Genomic DNA, 23,910 nt, shown 5'->3' on the forward strand with positions numbered 1-23,910 from the left:
TGTATAGATGGGCCCTGTGGCAGCCAGTAAATCACTGATTTCAGAATTGAAATCCAGAAAACACCAACCTTGTGAGCATCCGCATCGGTATATTGATGAGCAGTATCATATGTTGATTCAAAACCCTGTGATCTAAGGAATTTGTACACATGGCCTTGCTTACTTCCATTCCAGTCACTGCATCGAGAATAACAAAAAAAGAAATACAAATATAAGAACTACCATCCTACACAAAAGAATACAACCAGAGAAAGCCTACCATTTATTAAAATTCCATTGTTTGTGAAGGCGGCCTTCAAAAGGATTTACCAGTTAGGATAGCTAGCACCTTCAAAAGGCAGGAGACTCACCCACAGAGTACGATAGGCATCGGGTTTAGCATCTTTTCATTCTGATATGACTCCACAAATTGCAAAATTTTGTAAACCTATTAAAAAATTTCCAGAAATGGGTTAGAGTGATTGCTAGTGGAGCTTGTTCAAATAAGTTGACAATTATTTGCCAAAGTTGATAACTTGTTTGGAAACTCTGAATACCTGATGCAATCGTACTATAGAGAGACTGGAATCATGAGGAAACAACAAATGAGTATTCACAATTAGCATTTCTTGTTGAACGTTTCCTCTCTGGTTTTGTGAAAATGGGGTAGCTAACTGAACATGTAATAGCTGAGCAACACGGTCTCCAAAATCATTAAAATGCAACTCTCGGTAGTTTCGAACACTAAAACAGTCCCTCCTCACAGCAGTCAGCAAACCTGTATAGAGAAAATACAATAAGTCAAGCCATAGAGCATGGAATAGACTTAAAAGGCTCATTTTAATCATGACAACACTCGCAAAACAAGAAATGAGTTGATATCAAACTTGAGGACCATTCTAAGACACAACCTCTTTGGAAACGCTAGCCGATATATGAAGAACTAGTGGAAGAACTCTACAATAACTTAGACTGCTAAATTGTACTGGGAAAAGATAAAAAAGAAAGGCCAATTCAACTGCAAAGTGTTGTGACAAAGCACTCCAATGCATGAAACATGAACCCATGTGTGCAGAATAATGTACATTCTTTTCTCAGAACTTTCAAGTTGTTCAGCATCTGACTTATATTGCAGTTGTGAACTTGGAATTAACATATGAATGTGAGTTTAAAAAACCGCACATTTTTCCCATGAAGCAATGCAATAATGAGATTTAACTAAACTCGAATGATGCCAGATAAGTCTAATGTGCAATGCAATAATGAGATTTAACTAAACTCGAATCCAGATAAGTCTAATGTATTAAAATCGATATTAAGGGGAATAGATTCAAGATAGCAATATACCATCTCCCCGGTTGTTAGTTCGGGCGAGCTTAAAGGTAGTATAGCCTGCTTCACCAAGCCTGTCCAGGTACATATTCACAAATTCTTCATTTCCAACCCAGAACTCCTAATATTGCAAAAAATGGGTTAGTGTCAGCACATAAGCACATATAGTTGGAAAGGACCATGACCCTTAAAACCTCATACAAGTGCAATTTGTTCTCATATACAACAAGGGGTATTTCGTTTGAGGTCCAAAAAAGCAAAAGGGTAATCAAATATCACCTGCAGACAAATAATGGCAGATGATTCACAGAGCAACCAATCCAAAATCCTCTGGTTCCTGGCCACCCAAAACGCCCCGTAGTCGCTCTCTCTAAGGCTTTGATTCTGTTTCACACACACCACAAAGAAACTGAGAAAACAAACTCAGATAAACTAAGTCCGTTTGATAACCACTTCGTTTTGAGAGTACAAACGGCTCTAAAAACGAAATAGTTATCAAACAAAGTGACTCTAAAAACGAAATAATTATCAAATCACAGACAAACGCAAATGGGATAGAATAGGACCTGTTGATCGAGTCTTTTGTAGATTGGAGCCAAAATATTGAAAGTCGTGCACGAGACTAAGCAAGGCCCTGCCAAAGTCTCTGGCTTTGGCTCTGCTATCGACGGCAACGAAATGCAGCCGCCGCTGTAGCTCCTTGAAAGACTCTCACTTTCTCTGCGATTAATCTTTGCCACATTAGAACCCGCCCCTAAACCCTGCAAAGTCTCAAAATTTTCAGTACCCATTATCCAATAAACGATTTCCTGAGTACCCATTTTCTCAGAAACCAAATCCATGGAAGAAAAACAGAAGGAATCTAGAAAGAGAAAGAAGAGAGAGATACCATGCTAAAAATCCTTGCCACTGTAACTGTTTCTGATACAAAAGTTGCTAAATTTCGAGTAGTTCTGATTAACAAGATGAAACGAGTGATGGGTTTGCTTCCAATTTTGCAATAACTTTCAAGTTATTAGAAGTTGTGGAGATTGAAGAGCAATGTGGTTGGATTTTTTGATGAACTGCGTTACTTATAGCAAAATGCGGGCATGAAAAATAAAGGTTGGAACTTTAATTTTGTCGTCCGCGTTGGAAGATAGAAGTGAAAGGAATTGGAAGCTTGTGTGGTGGGGACCATACCGAAGGTTCTGCTTCTATCTTAACCAAGAATATTGAGGCTGTCCAGCTAGACCTTGTGCTGTAATTGCAATCTTAAAATATGAAGGAATTGAAGAAGATCCTTCTGATCCATTAACCTGGACCGTTGAATTTTAATTCAACGGTTAAAATTATTATAAATGTCTTCCTCAATCTTCTCACTTTAAATAATCAAATCAACCATTTGGCAATTGCAATTTGCAAGCGTGTGTCCTACTCCTACTCCAACTAGCATAAAGTGGCACAGATTCTTACAATTTTAGATGCAACTGTGACGGTGTAAACCAAATTCAATAGCAATTCCACTTAGAAAATGATTTTTGCACATTCATATTCTTTTTTATGTACGAATAATTGTATTTTTCTGTTAGATTTTTTAAGGAGTGTGAGGAAATTAATTTTCTTTAGTTTATGTCATCTTGTAATGATTTGAGCATTAGGGTTAATCATTAAGTGCAATTTGAGTTCAACCACCTATACATTATATGTTTCACTTGCATCACAGACCAAAATTAGCCTCCGAATTTTGTGGCTTGAAACCTAGCGCTGCAACTACCACTGAGTAGTCCAGTAGTTGGTGACGAATTACAGGCCTGTATTTCACACGGCACGTCCTAAGTTCGATTCCTATCGCTAGTGAATCGCACGATGATGATCAAGAGGAGGTTGAAATGCCCATATGAGTCTTCTCGAATCCCGAAAGGGTAAACTGCCATTACGAAGCTACCAGGTATCCTTTTGGTAAAAACAAAAAAAAAAAAAAAACAACCCTAGCACTGCTCTTTGACACATCAGCAAATCCATGTTAGGCCCTAATTTATCCACATTACGCCCTGTGTATCTTTTGGTAAAAAACAAAAACAAAAAAAAGCCCTAGCGCTGCTCTTTGACACATCAGCGAATCCACGTTAGGCCCTAATTTATCCACGTTACGACCTGTGTATCAATATGGCTCACCCTGTCAATTGTTTTTTTTTATGCTCACTTTAAACATGATTATCATAAAAGCAAGACATTAATACCTTAAAAACAAAAATAAGAAGTCAAGTAAAGTGGTATAGCTTACCCTTAAAATAAAATTTCCTGAATCTACCATTAGTCACGCAATTTAATTTCAACTTTCTTTCAACCTTGATGGGTAAGAATTTATTAAATAAACCCAAAATAGTACTATGTCACATGAAATGAACCCAAACACGGGGCCGAAAGAAAAAAGAGAAATAATGATTTGTCACAAAAATCTTGTACCGAAAGCCGAAACATGTGTACGTACTGGACTACTACTAGTTGCACCTTAAACGCGCAAAAAACATGACAAGACACCGCGTCGGTGACGTCTGTGCATTTGTCGGTCCATCATCATTGATAACCCTTTTATTTTTATTTTTCTTTTATTTTTCATTTTTCTTGGGAGGGGACGTTTTATATTTTAGGGTTTTGTTAAACCACTTGGATTATTATCCTGCTTGGATGTCATTCTCATCTCCTTCTATTTGTGCGGTATCAGTTAAGTCACGTCAATATTTTATATTAATTTTTTTTATAAAGATAATAAGACAAAAAATAATAAGAATATAAAATGTTGACATGACTTAATCGTAACCGCACAAATAGAAAGAGATGGGAATGACATCCAAACAGAAGTGCAGACAATCTGCCTCCTATATACTCCCCAACCCTAAGCCAGGTGTCTCAAAGTGCATTACATTACAAAAAAAAAATTATTTTGAAATATAGGGTCAAAACTAATAATTAGTGGTATGTTTGATTATTTCTGTATTTACAATAATGTTATTGTAAACTAATTTATCCACAAGATAATAGTATTATATGGAACAATTTCCTGAGAAAATAGTATTGCGAAAACAATATAATAAAATTGCAATGGATGTGTTTAAGGTAACAGTCATCCAATTAACGTCTAGGCGTTTATAAAACTAAAAAAGCACCTATATTGCTTAGGTCATAACTTTTATTTAGACAAAAAATAGATAACTTTCATTTTATATTTTATTTTATCGAAAAACTGTAAGTGACTTGTTGAATACTTAGATGAACACTCATTATATCATTATTCCCCATGTTTTATATGTTTAATACTTTATATCTATATGTCACTTTATTTTACAATTTATGAATTCCATACAATTATGTATTTGTTAAAGTTTTAAGTAGACATTTATTTATGTTATATAATAAATTTAGCTGAAACTGAAAAAAAATCGCATAAATCCTTCTAGACATCTAGGTACTAGACCTCCTCCAAGTTCCCGACTAACGGTTTTTTAAAGTTTAAGCAACCTTGCTTACTACTTCTTTAGAGGAATATTTTTGCTTTAAAACAATAATTTCAAATTTCAATGGGCAGTTCGAGTAAATCGATATTTTCAACTATAAAGTCAGGTTAAACCGTTCAAGTCTTCAAGAAAACGTCTATATATCACTTTCATCATATTTACTTACTGTAAATATGATTGCACACGGACTGGCTACTTTATGAGGCCGAAAGAAAAAAGAGAAATAATGATTTGTCAAAAAAAATCTTGTACCGAAAGACGAAGCATGCGTAAGTACTGGACTACTACTTATTGCACCTTAAACATGAGTACCTAACAGTTATGATCAAGGTCTGAAATGCCGATATTATCGACGATATTTCGCTGATAATATCGATTTTTTGAGTTACCGATATTTTAATACTTATCCACTGAGTTTTCGTCAAAATATCGCGATATTATCGACAAATGAACTCGGCGGCCTCCTTGTGCTCGGCGCCGGTCTTGAACTTGGCAAGATAACGGTGGTAATCGCCCTTCATCTTGAGATAAAAGACCTTGGAATCGCCGCCGATGGCGGAGGGGATGAGCCTGGAGTCGAGGAGCTTGAGAATGTTGTTGCAGATGTTGGAGAGCTAGGTCTCGATCTTGGATTGGTAGTCACGGATCGTGGCAATGTGGTCGTCGTTGTCGCGACTCTCCTCCTTTTGCTCGATGGAGGAGATGATGCGCCAGGAGGCACGGCAGGCACCGATGACGTTCTTGTAGGCGACGGAGAGGAGGTTGCGCTCCTCGACGGTGAGCTCCTCTTTATAGGCGGAGGCGGAGACCTTCTCGACGAACTCAACCATCTCCTCGTAACGCCCGGCTTGCTCAGCCAACTTGGCCATGTAGACATTCTCTTCGCGAGGGGAGGGGGTGGTTGCCGCCATTGTTGTTAGGGTTCGGAGGTCGATGGAGGGGTTGGATCTGGAGATCTGAAAAGGATTGTGTGATTTTTGGTAGGGGAAGGAGAGGAGAGAGGTTTGAGGTTCGAGGGGAAATGGGGGTGTTATTTTTGGGAGTAGTGGAGCGATAATTGCGTTGGGAGGAGGGGAGATGTGGGCCGTTGGATTTGTACCGGCCTTGTTCCCCAATTGGATGGTGTGGAAGTAGCAGCTGGCAAAGCACCTTTTTTTTGTTAAATTTTAATTTTTTTTTTTTTTTTTTTTTATAAATCCTTGTGGTAATAATAAATATCGATATTATCGGCGATTCGTTTTTGTGAGAGGACGATATTTTCACACTTATCCACTTAATTACGCGAGATGAAACCCAAAAATACTTGAAAAATGCTGAAAAGTCTCAATCTTGCGCATAAAGGGATTCGAACCCCTCCCTTCGTATAAAGTGTAAAATATTGTACTAATTCATTATATATAAATGATTATGGTGTGTTTAAACTTCTTTCATTAATTACTACATATTTTCTACAATCACAATGTTTGCTAGCTCGCTATATAATCAACTTAAATCAGTTAAATCCATCATGCAATGCATTTCCTTCCAATTTTTTTGTGATAAACTAATAGATAATTGACTAAATAAACATCGTGCAAAGTTTCAATAAAAATTTCCAAGTTTTTCTTACAATTTCCGTGGTTTCCATATTATTTTTATCGATATCGATAATATCCCGATATTTCCATCGATATTTCCGTGTTTTTGGACTACCGATATTTCCGATATCATCGATATTTTATACCTTGGTTATGATCATACTTCTTTTTTTTATGGGGTATAATATCCACACACCTATTTTTACTTCTCACACATCCTTTTAATTTTCGGTCGTCGGATTGAATGAATTGAAGAAAATTAACGGATATAAATTAACAAATGATGTGTGAGAAGTAAAAAGGGTGTGTGGATAGCACACCCCTTTTTTATAAGAGTTATGATCATACTTTTATATAGTTTACTAATTTTCCTAATAATGTCATTCATTGGTTAAAACTTGTCATCAATAAGTTAAAAATCCCTCGAAGGTCTTTCTTTATACTTTGTTTGTAGTCACAAATATCAATTTCATGTGAAAATTCCAATAAGAAAATTATTTTAAAAATGCAGGGAGATAGGGTAAGGGGAAGATTTTTTCTGTGTCTTCCGTAGGAATGAGGTGGTCTGGTATTCTGATCTTAGAATTTTTTGCATTAGAGATGCTCTAAGAGCACCTCCACCCCAAAAAATCAAGGTTGGAGCCTGCGGGTAGGTGCACTCAGCCATTCAACAAGAAATCAGGGTTCGGGCCCCCGGGTAGGTGCACTTATTAGCCATTTTGAAGTGATGTGGCTCTTCCTGAGCTGTTGGATTTCCATCGGCTATATTTCTAGGACATTGGATTTTCAATGGTAAAAAAAGTTTGAAATCCAACCCCAACGTCTAGATGACGTGTAAACTTTTGGACTGTTTCGATCAATGGTCTAGATTTTTTGGCCTAAAAAAATCTGAAAATTTTCAATTGTTAATAATACGTGTCACAATCTAGGCTGTTCGATTACAATTCTTTTGTAATCCAACCGTCCATACTAATTAAATTATTAAAAATATATATTAAAAAAAAAGTTTACACTTTTTACCTGTAAATACCTAAACATTCTCTTCCACCTTACACCATATTCAATATTTTCAAATACTTTCAACTAATCTCAAAGTTTTCATATGCTTTTGTTTGCAAAAAAATGGCTAATGATGCAAGTTTGAATTGGTCAATCATTGAATATGTTACGTTATGTGAATGTTGAGGTCAAGCTACTCATGATCTGATTATGGGGCATGAGCAGAAGTTGTGAGAACTTTGGAAGATTGTTTGTACCTTGTTTTATGAGAAGTTGGGTGCTAGAAAAACAAATCAAGCTCTTCAAAGTTGGTGGAAAATGCTCAACCAATCGTTCACTAGTTGAAGAAACATCCTCGCTAAAGCTTGTTATAATCTTCAAAGTGGCAAAAATTCATTAGATTAGTTGACAATATTGTATTTATTTATTTGTATTACCCCCAAATTGACATTAATTAGTTTGAATACAACTTATTTTCTCCCTTTTTTATAGGCACTTCAAACACAAGCTTGGTACAATATGGCCAACAAGAACTAGGGATGTCAATTCTAACTGTTAAACCAGATAACCATGGATAACCACTCAAATGGAACAAATTTGGGTATGAAAATTCGAGTATATTTTGGATATGGGAAAAAACCGTGAATACTATTTGGTTATGGTTTTGGATGGTTATAGAGGTCCCAATCCGTATCAGTACCTGAATCCAACCCGAATAACATATAATATAGTAGTATAATTTTGTATATATGTGTGTGTGCATGTTCATTATTCACCGAATCTGTTATCTTGACAATACAAAAGTTGTATTGTGTGAGTTGCAATTTGTAGGAAAGTTCAAAAGTTTTGAATTAAAATCAATGAGAATACAATGATGCTTATGAGAGATATTAAAGATCAGCCAACATTATCAATATTTTAAATTCAATCTTTTAATTTTTATACTCCACAAGATCCATTCATTAAATCATTTTATATATCAAATGTTTAATATCTACTAAATTATAATGCGTTAATTAAACGAATATATGTTTTGTATTGACGAAGATGGATATAACCGTTAACCTATGAGAATCCGATACTTGGTGGGTATGGTTATGGATAACCCTCGATGGTTAATTCACAATTATGGATGTAGTTAATTTTCGTGGTTATAGGGATGGTATATATTTTCGTTCCCCAAACCGAACCGTTGCCATCCCTAGCAAGAATAAATCATTCAACCACTATGAATGTAGGAATGTTGTCAAAGATTGTCCCAAATACAAAAGTATGTCAATCGGTACAAAAGTTATCATGAACGACACCCCTCCACACTCTACGCCAGGAGAAGACTCGCCTGTTTAGGAAGGTGACACATTTGAAGTGTCAGAATCGACCAGTGAAGAAGTGCCGGAACAAACCTGTCATTCGCTTAGGCCTCAAGGTAAGAAGGCTGTAAAGAAAAAAAAGGAGATTGTGATTATACAAAATATATGGAAGAACTTAATCTCGGCAAGGTGAAGTGAGTTTGGCATGGTATGTGGCCAGAATTGAGGCTAAAGCTATCGCTACTAAGAGACAAAAGAGCTACTTAGGCTAAAAAGAGAGATGCTTAGAGAAGAAAGAAGGGGAGAAAGATTGTGAAATTATGAACAAGCCTATAGAACGAATGTCTTCGAATTCTAAATATTTTTGGAAAACGGAAAAAACGACGTAATGCGGATGAGGCGTGCAAGAGAAGAGGGACAAAGTGGAGATGGTCTCGAGCACCACAAATTCATTAGGTGATTTGTAGGGAATTTGTTGTAAAATCGGAGCCCATTATTTACTGTTCACTTTGGGTTGTAATTCGGTATTTATCCAATTTGGTATGTTATTAAAACTAAGAAAATCGTTAAAAAATCCTATCCGAAATTTAGGAATACAATAATCTTTTATTATTTTATAAAAAAATTATTCTAAACCAATAGCATGCTATTCAGTTTAAGGATGAAGATGCACTTGGACAGTTACAGTTCACTAAACACAGTAAGGCCATCTCCAACCGAAGGGTCCAGAGGGCCAGAGGGCCGAAAATAGCCCTAAAACCGTCTCCAACCGAGGGCTAGGCCAGAGGGCTCTGGAATTTGGGAGGACCCCACGGGATCGGAGAGGGCTGGAGGGCTGGCTGCTTTCGGCCAGCCAGCCAGCCCCGGGCTGGCTCTTTTTTTTGTTAATGTTTTGTTATTCCTGTCGGTTATAACCGACAGGAATACATGCTATTATTTAATATAATAAATAATGGTGTATTCCTGTCGGTTATAACCAACAGGATTGTTTTAAAAAAAATTCAAATGAAACGGCTACTAGCCATTGCATTTGATTTGTTTTTTTTTTTTTACATTATTATTATTCTTTTTTATTTACAACATTTTTCATATAACTTCTATTTTTTCCTATAACTTCTATTTCACAAAATTTGGTTTTTTTTAAATTCCATTTTTTTTTCCTATAACTTCTATTTCACAACTTCTATTTCACAAAATTTGTTTCATATTTTTTTTTCCTATAACTTCTATTTCACAAAATTTACTTCATATTGTTTTTTAAATTCCATTTTTTTCCTATAACTTCTATTTCACAAAATTTGTTTCATATTTTTTTTAAATTCCATTTTTTTTCCTATAACTTCTATTTGACAAAATTTGTTTCATATTTTTTTTAAATTCTATTTTTTTTCCTATAACTTCCTAAGCCATTATACAACATTAAATTAAATTAAGTAACATGAAACAACATTAAACAATATGAAACAACATTAAATAAAATTAACCAACATAAAAATTATACAACATGAAACTTAAACAACATTTTAGTTGTGGTTTTTAAATAATAAATTATGTATGGCCCTCGGTTGGAGACGGTTTTTTGTGATAGGGCTAAAACGAGCCCTCTGGCCCTCTGGCCCTCGGTTGGAGACGGAGGCAAATATGACCCTGTACTGTTCATTAAAATATTAATATCTTGGAGAATCTTGGAGGGCCAGAGGGCTAAAACGAGCCCTCTGGCCAGCCTTCGGTTGGAGATGGCCTAATTACCTTGCTCAATAGCCTTAACAGTAATCGCTTGGGCCATTTGATAGGGGTAAAGGTGCTCTAAGGATTACCTTATTTATTGTGTTGAAAAACAAAATCCAATATAAGGAAATACGTCTACTTTTAACAAAGAACAAAAATCCAACAACAAAAAAAGAAAATGAATAAAAAAGAATAATTCAAATGTCATCAATAATTTATTGTGGCCAGTGGCCATTGTCTGAGAAACTGTGGTCACTTATTGTAGCATCGTTCGATCTTAATTTACGGTAGGTGATCATGTAACTTTTATGTTTTGTATTTTTTCCTATATCGTTGAATTAAGATCAAATGGTACTTAAAACGAGATTCTATAAGTATAATCCAAAATTTGCAACATTTCACCACTCATATAATACCTTAGCTTCTTCAACTATTTCAAAGCCGCATTCGTCAGCATTAGGGATGGGCAAATACCCATTGGTTATGGGTAACCGTGGTTATCTGCTTATTTAAATTTGACGGTTATGGTTATGGGTAACCGTTTAGATAAATAAACAGTTATGGGTATAACCGTTTACCCGTGAAATTTAAATGGGCAATTATGTGTATTATCTGTGGAGTACCCATTTAACCATTTATTTTAATATATGTAAAACTTAAAAAAAAAAATTAGTTTCTAGCTAAGTTTAGTATCCCGAAACATATTTGGCTATAAAGGGCCATAATATATATGCCTCACTTGAGAGAAAAAAATAGTTAATAGAACAGGCCAATGTTTAATATATGTGATTGAATGTGCTAAAGCATTAGAGTATTCGACAGTTTTGTTTTGGAGTCTTTTGGAGCTTTGGCCAATTCAAGATAATGATTACTTTGAGTTTTTAGAAACACGTCATTGTCGGCTGATGTGTACCTATATATATGTGTGTGAGTATATATTTAATTGGCCTCGGGTTTTCAATAAGTATTTGACCCAAAATTTAGAAATCAATTAAATGGCTTGGATCTATGAACATATGTTTCTAAATAAAAATCCAAATATTTATCAAATTAGCTTATTAGCAGACTGATGCGTACTTACATATATATATATATATATATATATATATATATATATATGTATGTATGTATACAAGAATATTAATTAACCTACAACCATGCATGATTCTTGTAATAGATTGACTGTCAAATAATTGGGAGACATCACATATATTCATAAATAATATTGCCGTTAATACAAAAATTCATGTTAAATGTATTTATAACGGTATTTAATTGTTAGAAAAAGAAAATTATGACAAATTTCTTTTTAATTTTCAAGTTGTTAAAAAAATAGGTAGACGGGTGAAAAAAAAAAAGAGTAAACGGGTTTAAAATGGGTAAACTGGTAAGCGGTTATGGGTAAATGGGTATGCGGTTATGGGTATGGTAAACCGTTTATAAACGGTTATGGCTATGGGTATACCCGTTTATGTAAATACCCAACGGGTAAACGGTTATGCGGGTAAAAACTTTAACGGTTATAGGTAAATAACCGCGATTACCCGCCCGCCATAACCGTTGCCCATCCCTAGTCAGCATCTTAACCATTACTCACCCTCTTTTTCTCTATCTTATTTTATAGACTCGGCTGGGGTTCAAATTCCACCTTTATGTTTTTAAAAACCTCTTTGCTTAGAACAAAATTAAAGAACAAAAATAATACTCTCTTAATACTTTTTCTTTTTGCTCAAAAATCCATCGCCATTCCATCAGTTGCAAACTAGCAATCATCTACCAAACTCAAATAGCCATTCCTTTGAAATCAAGTTCCCTCAACCAGTCACACTCCCACCTCACCTTGTAACTCAATTCACTTCTCATGACAGTTCCTTCTTACTCGACTCTAGTTCTAAATAAAAAATATACCTCTAAATCCCATACTTGCCTTTAAGGACCCCGTACGTAGATGTGAGGTTTTATCACAAAATGCTTGGATTTTATTTTAACACAAGCTTTGTATCCAATACTTGTTTTAGTGTCTATGAGCTCGTTTGATACATATGATTGGATTGGAATGGAGAATCGTGTTCCCGGCACATAGAAAAATATCTTCTCCCCACACCTCATCAATTAATAATTCTTACCAGAACAAAGTCTACTCCGCATAAATTATGGGGTTAATGAAACATCCACAAGAATCTTTCAAAAAATTGTCAGCTACTCAAAACGGTTCATAATTAGACCGCAGTATTTGATTCACCAAACTGCCCAAACGCATTATTATTGTAGTGGAAGTACACACTTATAATTTGTATACTATTTTGTCAAGGTTTTGACGTGAGATTTTACATTCTTCAACACAAAGAAGGCGCGGGAAAATGTTAGGATTAAGGCGGTCCATTAATTCAAATCACCTCAAAATGTTCACAAAAACATACTTACAATAGTAAGCAGTTGGGGTTCAAATTCCTCCAGCAAAAGGGCGTAATAGAAAGCTTTACAAGTTGTCAAACTAATAGCAAATATATCCCTTTTTCTTAATAAAATGTGGTTCCCATGAAATTAAAATAAACCCTATAGTTATTTGTGGATGAGGAAATACAAGAATAGTTGGTTGATCTTTCTTAATCCATTTCACCTTCTGCAGAAACATTTGAACTAACAAATAAGCCAAAGGTTTCATTTCTTAGAGAGCAAACACCAACATTTCATGTCCTCGATATATATAAAACATGTTTTATGACCTGCAGGAAGAATCACGGTTCAAAAGGTTAACAACACAATGAATTGGAACCTCTTGCGTCCTGAGTATGCAACATGGCAACCCGAATGGACTGAGGAAGAAATCCGATCAACATTCTTCAAATGCACAAAATGGCAGGTGGAAGAAACGTTGGATCCAATCAACTGCCCTTACCACTACTACTGTACCAGTTCTTATGCCGGAAACTATTCGCAGGCTGTGGATTTTCTGCTTCTGTTCTTTGCAGCAGCTTCATACTTGGCAACCCTAGTCTTTATGGTAATGCACGTATCAGGAAAGGGCCAAAAAAGTATTCAGTCAAAAAGATATTTGCTCCCGTCCGGTCCGGTTGCCCTTCCATTGATCATCTTGGCCTTAGCCTACGGCCACCGGATCAACTCCGCCTTTCCTCTCTCATGCACTGGCCCGGCAATCCTCATTCTCGTTCTGATATCTGCGCTGACCTTCGACAATGGAGCCCAGTCAGACTTCAAGTACGTGTTTTTTGAGACATCAACAATCTCCGGAATTTTGCACGCCAGCATGTACTTGGATTCAGTCATCTTACCCTACTATACTGGTCTTGACGCTCTAGTGTCATCGACTTTTTCAGGCGAGTGCGCATCATGTGTGTGTCGTAAAGAGGTTTTGATTGTCGGAGGAACGTTGATATCCTACCGGGGATGGTCGCTGACCACTTTTTCGGTCGTGGGAACCCTATGTTCGAGGATTATATGCCGGGTTGCAGGAGCGAAAACCGGCAGGTCCATATGGATTAGTTCAATATTCGAGAGTTCGAGCTGGATCTTGATAATTGTAGATTGTGTTTATCTAACCGCAAACCCCCCGCCGGAGCGATTGGAGTTGCGAGTTGCTGCTTTCGGAGGTATCTATGTTTTGATTTGCCTTTATGTAATTAGAGAAGCATGCATTCATATCACACGGCTACATTCTGCGTATAAAAGTAGGACAGCAGTTGTTTGCAACGCAAGCAAAGTAGAAATGCGAAAATGATGGGATGTAAACATATATTTTCAGGAAACATGCACAAAGCATGATAATCTTTTTTCCAAAATTCAATACAGAATTCACAAGTCATCGGAATCGAACATCACAAAATTGGTCTTAAAGCTAGAACAATGGTCCGGGCTGATGTACTTCTTGCCGTGCAGTAGCGACTCTTCAACTGTAACACTTGTGTTCCATCAATGATAAACTTGAGCAATATGTCCAAAGCAAATCACAAGAAAAATCTCCTTCTGCTTGTGTCCATTTCCGGCTATAAAACAAATGGGTAGGAAGAAAAAATGCAGCAAACAGTGAGTACGAAACATGATGGAATAGTTTATTAAGAACAAAAAGAGATGACGCCAATATACAAAATGAATTGATTAGTAAATGTCAAATCGAGTACCTTGTGAACCCACTCATATTCCCCGCCTTTAGTATCGAAGGTCCCATGCTGCAGACTAATTAGTTTAAGGGTGAAACGAGGGCCACACTCCTGTGAGTTTAAGATGGAAACAGTGTTATGATTAACTACAAATGTTCTTGACAAGATACGCATTCAATTGCTTCCGAGTATGTAAAGATGGGACCTTATTAAAACCCATAATTTTATCCTAATGGATTGCTTTGTATGGAGGGCCATGCGTCACTAATTTTTTTTTATTTCTTTGTGAACCACACTGGCCACAATAATGGACCACAACAAAGCATGAAACATACTTCAAGTAGTGAAGTAAGGCCTAAGCCAAACAAAGCATAATGTATAAAAAGAATATGAAAGAAGAAAAGTTGAACTGAGAGACACCGACCTGTAGGCGAGCAATTACTTTCCCTTTAGGTCCGCTCTCACCATTTGCATCCTTGGTCTTTTTACCTTTGGACTCGATCTGTTTAGCCTCTTTTTCTTCAAAGATATACCTGAAAACATGGAAATGAAATGTATTCATTAGTAATGGAAGCTTTACAAGACGGAAAAAATAAGTAAAAAAAAATTCATATTTCTACAACTTAAAAATGCCAAAGAAGCACACCGATGATGCCGGAAGAATATAAAATCTCGCTGGTTGTGAAAAGTTACAACTCGCCGACCACGAAAATTTGGTTCTTGTGGGAAAAGTGACTGAATTAATCTGAAGAAAGCAGGTTGACAATGAAAACCATTAGAAACTGAGAGGTTGATTCATATCAAACTCGTATAGATATCAAAAGGCTATTAAAGCAAATTGTACAGGCAGAAGAATACAAAAACTAGGGTCCACTCATTTTGGTACCAGGTACAAGGATGTGTGCCTAAATCCAAAAGTACAAAATACATCACAAATAATTTTGAAGAACATTGTTCCTTTTCAAACAATAATAAAAATAAAATAATTTTGTTTGGAGAACATTTAAACAAGGTAAAGAACACAACCTTCCAATTCGATGACCAAGGCGTGTTGTAAAGTTGTTCAGCACAAGCTCGGGCTCATGACTGGTTGGATTTCCATGATTCTGCAGGTATATCAAATAAACACAATAAGAAAAATAATATACACGTGCAGTCATGCACACACACAAAAACAAAACTTTTCCATAAATCAACCATCTAATAGGCAGTTCAAGAAATCTAAGAAGCCTAAATTGTAGGATTTATCGTTGCACTCAACTTTAAGAAAAGAAAGTTAAAAACCCTTCAGTGCAGTATGTGTAAAGCAAGACTAGAACCAAAGGCTAGTGTTGTCTTGATGTGAAAAACAGAATGCGACTTACCTTGATATCCTTGCGTAAAACAAGCTTTGAGAGCTTAAAATGGGCAGTAGGCCCGGAAGGTAGGCCAATTATTAGGAGAGCATCTACATGATTATAACAATAGCTGACAGTTAGATATATTAACAAAAGGACACGAAGTGGAAGATAACACTTCAGAGACTTTACTAACAATCTCAAAGTTTTTGTCATCAGAAACAAAGCCAGAGGGAGCACTAGTAACACAACAATTCTAGAGAACCCTTCAAATAGAAACAGAACCAACCTGGTTCTCTGCGATTGGTGTGAACAACAATTAGAGAAGTGAAGTCCTTCTTATTTGCGTACTCCACAATCTGCAACCAAAGTTAAAAAACATACATATATAAATTGTTCGAATTTAATGATCAACATATTAAAAATGGAAGGGGGGAAGGAGGGGGGGGGGGGGATTCTAAAAGAAAGCACCTTTTTCAAGTCATATGTTCCTCTTTTGTAGTAGGTTGCATTTGGGATCACTGAAAGTAGTTCCTTTATAAACTCAGGCCCCCTCTGCAGACCCGAAACACAAAAAACTGTAAATCAACAATAACCAAAACAAAGAATTCCCTAACCACATCAAATTCGGAATGCTGTAAAAAGCAGGGACAATGGAAAAATACGTACAGAAGAATGGAAACGGCAAGTAGTGATTAATATCTTTGGGTTCATTTCGCGCTTTAAAATCGAACTGAATTCATCGGCATCATTTCCAGCAAACAGCTGCAATTGAACACATAAAACAAAGCCGAAATCAAGCAAACCATCATTCGATTTCCCACGCATAAAAAACAAAACTCATTCACATTTGCCACATTGTAAGCCAATAAAACACAATCGAAAGGTGCAAAAACGAACCTCTTCGTCGTCAGGCTTACAAATAGTCTCATCGACTTCCCTGGTGTTCTCAATCGTCTTGGGAATCTTCTTCGCCGGCGGCTACAGAGTGCAATGAACAACACCAATTAGCTAATTAATCCAAAATTAAACATCAATTAACAATAAAAATCCCAATTTCTCAATTCAGAATTCATAAATTCGTAAAATTACCTCCTCGCCGAGTTCGAGAGCGCGCTTCTCGGCGGCGTCGCGCGCTTTGGCCTTCTTGCGCTTCTCGAGCTTCTTCTGCTGCTTGAGCTTGGCGTGCACCGCCGACCTCTTCTCCTTGTTCTTTATCATCGACGGCAGAATCTCCATCTTCTTCTCCGGCGGCGGTTCTTCTCCTCCTCCTCCTTCGCTTTCGCTTCGCTTCCTTTTATTGTTATCGCCTCCCATTTTCGCAGTTGCCGAATCGATACCGCTGGTAGCTCAGATGTCAGATCACCTTCTTCAATTTCGCGCTAGGGTTTTTGTTCGGCCACTACGATAGCCGCTAGGGTTTATCCAATTACTGCGTGCTCCTATCCGCACCGTATTTCGCTCTTCTGTTTTTAACCTTTTAACTTTTAAACCTTCGAAACAAAAAAAAAAACAAAAAAAAAAAACTTTTAAACCGGTAATTAGCTATTTTATTTAACTTTTGTTTTGTTTGAGGCTTTTGCTCATTTAACTTTCGTCATCAATTTTTACCTGGTACTCTTTCTTCTTTTTTTCTTTTATATTTTTTTTATTTTTAAACAAACCATATTATCAATATTCTATATTAAAACCTACTCCAATCTTAGGCGAAAATTCAAATTTTAAGTTCTAAACTTACCCTAACTTGCTCCAATCATTGGGCAAATATGAGTTTTTAACGCAAAACTCATTTTTGGGGCAAATTCAGGTCAAAATTGTCTGGCTACGGGTTTGCTGTTCCGAAAGTTCTGTCTCCTTCATATCTCTTTTTTTTTTTACACGTGTTATACCAATTAACACCAATTTAACTCTGCTAATTTTTTAACTGTTAACAAATTTTTAAAAAATATAATCAAAATTAAAAAATTCTTAGGGCGTAGAGTTCTCAGTCCCTGCAATACACAAAGCAATTGATCGCAAATCATCCTAACCCCAGGGCGTCTGCAGAGGATAGAAGATTCAAGAGACGAATCAAAAAAATGTCTCCTTCATGTCGATGAGATGCATCGCGTCGACAGTGGCGGTTTCCCACTGCTGCTACGACGCCGACGACATTTGTATTTCCTGACAGATTTAGAAGATTTCAGAGAATTTGGTGTTTGATTTCAGAGAATTTGGTGTTTGAAATTTCAGAGATTTTGGTATTTTAAAATTTCAGAGATATTTAAACCAAAAAAAAAAAAAAACAAAAGACAGAGATATGTACCAACGCTCTCGACTCTTCGGCCAATTTGATTAAAAAAAAACCAATCTGAATATTAAGCCAAGAAAGTGAGGGGATTTAACTCAGGGCTGGGGATGGGTAAGAGGGGGGATGGGGGTAGGTGGGGACCGGAAACAGGAAACTGAAGAGTTGTTCCAGCCAAGGAAGAAAATATAAGTAATATCGGAAATATCGGTAGTCCGAAAACACGGAAATATCGATAGAAATATCGGTAAAATATCGATATCGATAAAAATTACATGGAAACCACGGAAATTGTAAGAAAAACTTGGAAATTTTTATTGAAACTTTGTAGGATGTTTATATAGTCAATTATCTATTAGTTTATCACAAAAAATTGGAAGGAAATGCATTGCATGATGGATTTAACATTATCAAGTTGATTATATAGCGATCTGACAAACATTGTGAGTATAGAAAATATGTAGTAATTAATGAAAAGTGATGCTATTATTCGTTGTCCATTGTCTGCAATTGTAAAAAGTGATTGAAAAATTCATGAGGTGAGTCAGATGGGGTCACTCAACCACAGAGGCACACACACACACAGACATGCCATCACACACGCACACAACACACGCACACATATCTCACACGCATACGGCTCTCTCTCTCTCTCTCATTCTCGATCCTTCTCTCTTCTTCTCTGAGTCTGAGGCGCCGGACCTCTCTTCTCCCCCTTCTCCATTCGACCAACACACACACAGATCTCCCCCTTCTCGATCCTTCTCTCTTCTTCTCTGAGGCCCTCGATCCTTCTCTCTTCTTCTCTGAGGCCTGACCTCTCTTCTCCCCCTTCTCCATTCGACCCACACACACACAGATCTCCCCCTTCTCCCACTCTCTCGATCCTTCGCCCACTCTCTCGATCCTTCGCTGCCGTTGATCGTGGCTCTGGCGAAGTCGGACTTGGCTCAGTCGTCTCTGGTGGTGTGCCGCTGAGCAAGGAGTTGGCCCAGTCATCGATTTTTCAGGTGAGATTCCATTGAAACCCTAAGCCCTAAACCGACATCACATATGTTGAATCGTTGATGCATGCGTGAAATTGGAAGCTTATATGTGAAATTGAAGTTAAAAATCGTGTTTTTGCAAGGTTTTTGGGACGAAATCGGCTCGGGAATAGGCACACCATCTCCGGCGTTCTTCTTCGGCGTTCGATATCGGAGTCCGATTGCACCGTTCAACAAAATATCTCGATATTTCCAAAATATCGCGATATTATCGATAATATCGCGATATTTTTACGAAAACCACACGGATACCTATTTAAATATCCATTCCCCGAAAAATCGATATTATCGGCGATATTTCGCCGATAATATCGATATTTAAATCCATGGTTCCAGCTAGGTTTTCTTACTTTTATTATTTTCTTTTATTTATTTATTAAAAGTTGAAAAGTTAACAGAGTTAACTTGAAGTTAAGTGTACTTTTTCAAAAAAAAAAAAAAAACTTGAAGTTAAGTATGATGACATGTGTCAAAAAAATGAAGAATGAGACATGAAGGAGACACTATTTTTGGGACAGCAAACCCGCAGCCAAATTGTCTCTGGGTTAATGGGGCTGACCCATTATATATGTGTATTTTTTAGTTTTATATTTATAAATTCATTGAATCCAATAGTTAAGATCTAATATGACCAAATCCAATGATAAAAAATAAAAAAAATAAAAAAAATAAAATTCTTTTATGTGTTTCATATTCTTTCATAGGGTCACGAGTTTCATGGTGTCGATTTAGTGATTTTTAAATATTTATCAAAATTTAAATATGTTTAGGTTAAAATGTTTAGAAAATTAAATTAGGATAGTTTACATTATTATTTTTTTTAAGTTACTTTAAAAAAATATCATAAATTCATTCTTTAATAATTTCAGATTAAAAATTTAACCCATAAGGATTAGAGGAGAAAAATTGTTTCTTGGTTAAAAAATTTAGATTTTAACCAAAGGGTTGGAGATTGTCTAAGTGAGAGGAGGTGAGTTAAGCTTCATAATGGCTCTGATACCAATATTATAAACTCTACTTCTTTCTCAATTGCACAATAACTTGTATTACTGAGAACTATTACAACATCAACAACTCCTTTTAATCCCTCAGCTACCTATTCATACAACATATACTATTAATATGATGCCGACGCGTGACATCCTAGCAGCTAGTTATAATGTGATCAAAATTTTCTTTTGATGAACATCAAACCTAAGACTTCTAATTTACAAGTGAAAAAGAAACTACTAGACAATAGTATTGCACCTTATATTTTTATTTTAGCCAATTTATACGCCTAAATTTTCATAAATATCCAATTTTTTGCACGGCCTATTTTTTCGTTCATATTTATCATGTAATTAACATGTGAACCACTTAAAATGGTAAAAAACATAACTTTATAGCAACAGAGACGTTATTAGACAAGACGAAGGAGAATTAGGTTTGCAAAAGTGAGTTTTAGTGCGGCAAAAAATCGTATTTACTTTAGACAAAAAGTGAATAGGGATCACGTGACAAACACCAATTAAATCTTAGGCATAATCTGATGTAAGCCCATTTTTGTAAAGCACATTAAAATTAAGTCCAATTTTGTTTTATTGTTCAAATAGATCCAATAACTAAAACTCCGCATCAGCTTAATTATTTTAATTTGCACCTTAGGCATATAAATTGTAGGAAGTACACATAATCCCTTCACTACAGGATTATTTGTGGTTGAACTAATTCATTATTTGTGACGCTTAGTACTACGATTTAATGGTATTCAACTTTACTTGTGATTGAGAGATTAAATTCGATTATTGCCAAAGATAAATTCGAACCAAATTATTATAGGTAACCCATTGTAAGGCTAAACAAACTCAACAACATAACTAATATGGCCTATGTTGCTTCAGTCTGTTTCATCCCTCTTTTTTTTTTTTTTCCTTTTTCTAAACTTTTCCCTCTCTTAGACCATGAAATCAAAATTATTTCTCAACTTCACCAATAAAAAAGAAAATTATTTCTCATCAAATCCTCCTCTTTATCTCTCTTCTTTCACGAATTGCAGGGTGATGAATCTTGTGTTCCTATCTCCAAATTCGTTCATCATGATTTCAATTGTTACATGTTTTTCACAATTTTATTTTGGGGTGTGATATCCACACACCCCATTTTGCTTCTTACATACCTTTTTAATTTTTGGCCGTCGGATCAGATGAATTAAAGAAGATCAACGGACAAAAATTATCAAGGGGCGTGTGAGAAGTAAAATGGGGTGTGTGGATAGCACACCCCTTTTATTTTTTTCTACCTGTTAATTCGGTAAGACAATATTCTTAACGCGGGTCTCCAGAATAACTTGGTCCTACTTTTGGCATGTCATCATTGTGATAGAAGACTCTTTAATTGGGACCTAAATTGTCGTTAGATGGAGGAGACCCTTTGGCACGTGATAGACCACCTCTTCCAAGTGATCAAATCTCTAATGGCCTACTCTTTAGTGATATGTGCTCAACGAAGACCACTAGACAAGAGTGCTCCACTGAGATCACTAAACCAGGGTGTTCTATACTAAGACCATCAGACAAGGGTGTTCTACTAAGACCACTAGACTAGGGTGCTCTACTGAGACCACCAGACTAGGGTGCTTTATTGTGACCACCATACTAGGGTGCTCTATTGAGACCACTAGACCGCCTCTCCAGAGCGCTTTATATATATACTACTATTGAATGAAGACTCGTTGACTAAGACTAGATATTTGTTGGTCTAAATATTTATTGGGTGTATTGGAAGAGGCCACATCACCTCTTCTTTGAGGCCACACACTTGACCTTCCTTAGGATGGTGGCTTTTTTTCTATATAAGGCCATCTCTAACAGAAAGCTGGCCAAATGGCTCGTTTTATCCCTTTGGTCTTCCAAGAAATTAATATTTTAATGAACAGTGCATTGTCATATTTCTTACCATCTCCAACCGAGGGCCATAGGGTCATAGGGCTTGTTTTAGCCCTGTCACAAAAAATCATCTCCAACCAAGGGCCAAAGGGCTATAGGGCCAAATATAATTTATTATTTAAATTTAAAAACTACAACAATTTACATTAAATGTAATATAATTAAATATTTAAAATAAATTGTGAAAACACTTACTTCGTCGTAGTAATTGGCACTGCTGTCTTGTCTACTTGCGGCTGTTAATAGTTGTATGTTAAATTAATTTTTTAATTTAAGTGTCCAATTACTAGTACAACTTAGTTTGAGATAGTTACATGTATAAATGCACATTTACCATCTCTAATAGGAAACTTATATTTGGGGCACCCATTATATTTGTCCCACATCGGGATAGAATTGAACAAGCAAAAGCTTGCATGTGTGGTACCCATTATATTTGTCCCACATCAGTTGTGGGAGAAGTTTGAGCAATCAAACATGTTTATAAAAACAACATCCCCACATAGAATCAATCACCTTTTCGAGCCTTAATTAAATATTCTTTTTAAATTTTTGGCCCAAAAAAAAAAAACTGTATATAAAAAAAAATTTCAAAAATAACGGCTAGCTGACGTCATTGAGATTCAAACTTTTTAGCTCGGCTCGGGATCGGCTGGCTGGCTCATTTGGGCCACCCGATCGGCCCTTTGGCCTTTTTTGTCCAATGGGGTTCACGAGCCCTTTGGCTTGGCCCTCGGTTGGAGACGATTTTAGGGCCATTTTCGACCCTCTGGCTCTTTAGATCCTTCGGTTGGAGATGACTTAATGAAAAGGAGGACGGAGGAGAGAGGATGACTAGCTAGATGATAAAAGCCTACTGTTCTTTGGCTACAATGCCAACTAGAAGCTTTGAGCGGTTTCATGTAGCATTTGTAACCTCACACAAATATATATACAGATGACAGTGGACATAGCCCTTTAAGCTAACCTCTCAATTTTAAGCGTTAACAAGCATCGATTGCAAACATCATCATGCATTTAGTGGATTTTTTTAGGTCGACAGGCCGAGGGCCCACTCCAACAACACCAATATTGTCCTCACTTAACCACCTGCACAATCCTTAGGTGTGGGGTTTTATCACAAAAGGCCTCAGTGTTAGTTAGATAGGGGTATTTTTATTTAAATAGCTCTTCTCTTCTCCCTTTGTCCAATGTGGGACAAATGAGGGTTCCAACACTCCCGCACGTGAGACCCCATTTTATAGGTCACACGCGGAAATCTACATCGGCAATCACGTGGAGCCAATGGGGGCTCACCCATCGTGTGGGGCCAAACGGGGACCCACCCAATCACGTGGCTTCTTTGGCCTACGTGGACATCGCGTAGGGCCAAAGGGGACCCACCCAATCACGTGGAAGTATGGGCATGTCCCCTGGCTCTAATACCAAGTGGAATTTTTCAGGTCGACGGGCCGAGAGCCCATTCCAACAACACCGATAATGTCCCCACTTAACTACCTGCACAATCCTCAGGTGTGGGGTTTTATCACAAAATGCCTTGGTGTTAGTTAAAGAGGCATATTTCTATTTAAACTGCTATTCTCTTCCCCCTCGGTCCGATGTGGGACAAATGAGGTTCCAACTCATTTGCTCTATATACGTATCATAAAGGTAAAAACAAAATTGGCAAGGTGGTACAAGTTCCCTTTGTAATTGTCTATTTGATGCATCTACTTCACATAACAACCCAAGTTATGGGTTGCCAAAACCAGAAAGAAAGAGTTTAGAGGTTGC

General features: G+C 36.6%; 3 protein-coding genes and 1 pseudogene across 4 annotated transcripts in view; 1 reads left to right on the forward strand and 3 right to left on the reverse strand.

Annotated features, from left to right (window-relative positions):
- The window catches only part of LOC126629849 (uncharacterized calcium-binding protein At1g02270-like), a 21,020-nt gene extending 18,639 nt beyond the window's left edge, over positions 1-2,381 (reverse strand). The window contains exons 1-7 of one of the 2 annotated variants that reach the window (XM_050299990.1): positions 2,201-2,381; positions 1,878-2,072; positions 1,591-1,695; positions 1,327-1,432; positions 537-757; positions 351-427; positions 69-177 (exon numbers count right to left, since the gene is read on the reverse strand). In XM_050299990.1, the coding sequence (XP_050155947.1) occupies positions 69-177; positions 351-427; positions 537-757; positions 1,327-1,432; positions 1,591-1,695; positions 1,878-2,072; positions 2,201-2,203 (816 nt within the window). In that variant the 5' untranslated portion in view covers positions 2,204-2,381. The remainder of the gene's footprint in view (positions 1-68; positions 178-350; positions 428-536; positions 758-1,326; positions 1,433-1,590; positions 1,696-1,877; positions 2,073-2,200) is intronic. The other variant, XM_050299989.1, reaches the window with a different exon arrangement.
- A 2,542-nt stretch (positions 2,382-4,923) lies between these two features.
- Positions 4,924-5,873, reverse strand: LOC126629857 (14-3-3-like protein; annotated as a pseudogene).
- A 7,216-nt stretch (positions 5,874-13,089) lies between these two features.
- Positions 13,090-14,277, forward strand: LOC126629855 (uncharacterized). The gene has a single exon (XM_050299998.1). The coding sequence runs from the start codon at positions 13,187-13,189 to the stop codon at positions 14,159-14,161; it is 975 nt and encodes a 324-aa protein (XP_050155955.1). The 5' UTR covers positions 13,090-13,186; the 3' UTR covers positions 14,162-14,277.
- On the reverse strand, positions 14,151-17,337 carry LOC126629853 (uncharacterized). Its single transcript, XM_050299997.1, has 11 exons — positions 16,970-17,337; positions 16,778-16,858; positions 16,547-16,642; positions 16,349-16,432; positions 16,167-16,236; positions 15,905-15,987; positions 15,567-15,646; positions 15,187-15,285; positions 14,965-15,073; positions 14,562-14,651; positions 14,151-14,426 (listed from the first exon to the last, which is right to left on the reverse strand). The coding sequence occupies exons 1-11, from the start codon at positions 17,192-17,194 to the stop codon at positions 14,388-14,390; spliced, it is 1,056 nt and encodes a 351-aa protein (XP_050155954.1). The 5' UTR covers positions 17,195-17,337; the 3' UTR covers positions 14,151-14,387.
- Between the last annotated feature and the right edge of the window lie 6,573 nt (positions 17,338-23,910).

Source organism: Malus sylvestris, chromosome 7, assembly GCF_916048215.2.
Source record: "Malus sylvestris chromosome 7, drMalSylv7.2, whole genome shotgun sequence".
In the NCBI taxonomy this organism is placed as follows: Eukaryota; Viridiplantae; Streptophyta; class Magnoliopsida; order Rosales; family Rosaceae; genus Malus; species Malus sylvestris.

Coding starts and splice junctions, on each gene's coding strand:
- LOC126629855 (XM_050299998.1), top strand. CDS start 13,187: ATGAATTGGAACCTCTTGCGTCCTGAGTATGCAACATGGCAACCCGAA.
- LOC126629853 (XM_050299997.1), bottom strand. CDS start 17,194: ATGGGAGGCGATAACAATAAAAGGAAGCGAAGCGAAAGCGAAGGAGGA. Junction 15,647..15,904: donor TTTTACGCAAGGATATCAAG/GTAAGTCGCATT, acceptor ATATACCTGCAG/AATCATGGAAATCCAACCAG. Junction 15,286..15,566: donor CTTGGTCATCGAATTGGAAG/GTTGTGTTCTTT, acceptor TGCTTTCTTCAG/ATTAATTCAGTCACTTTTCC.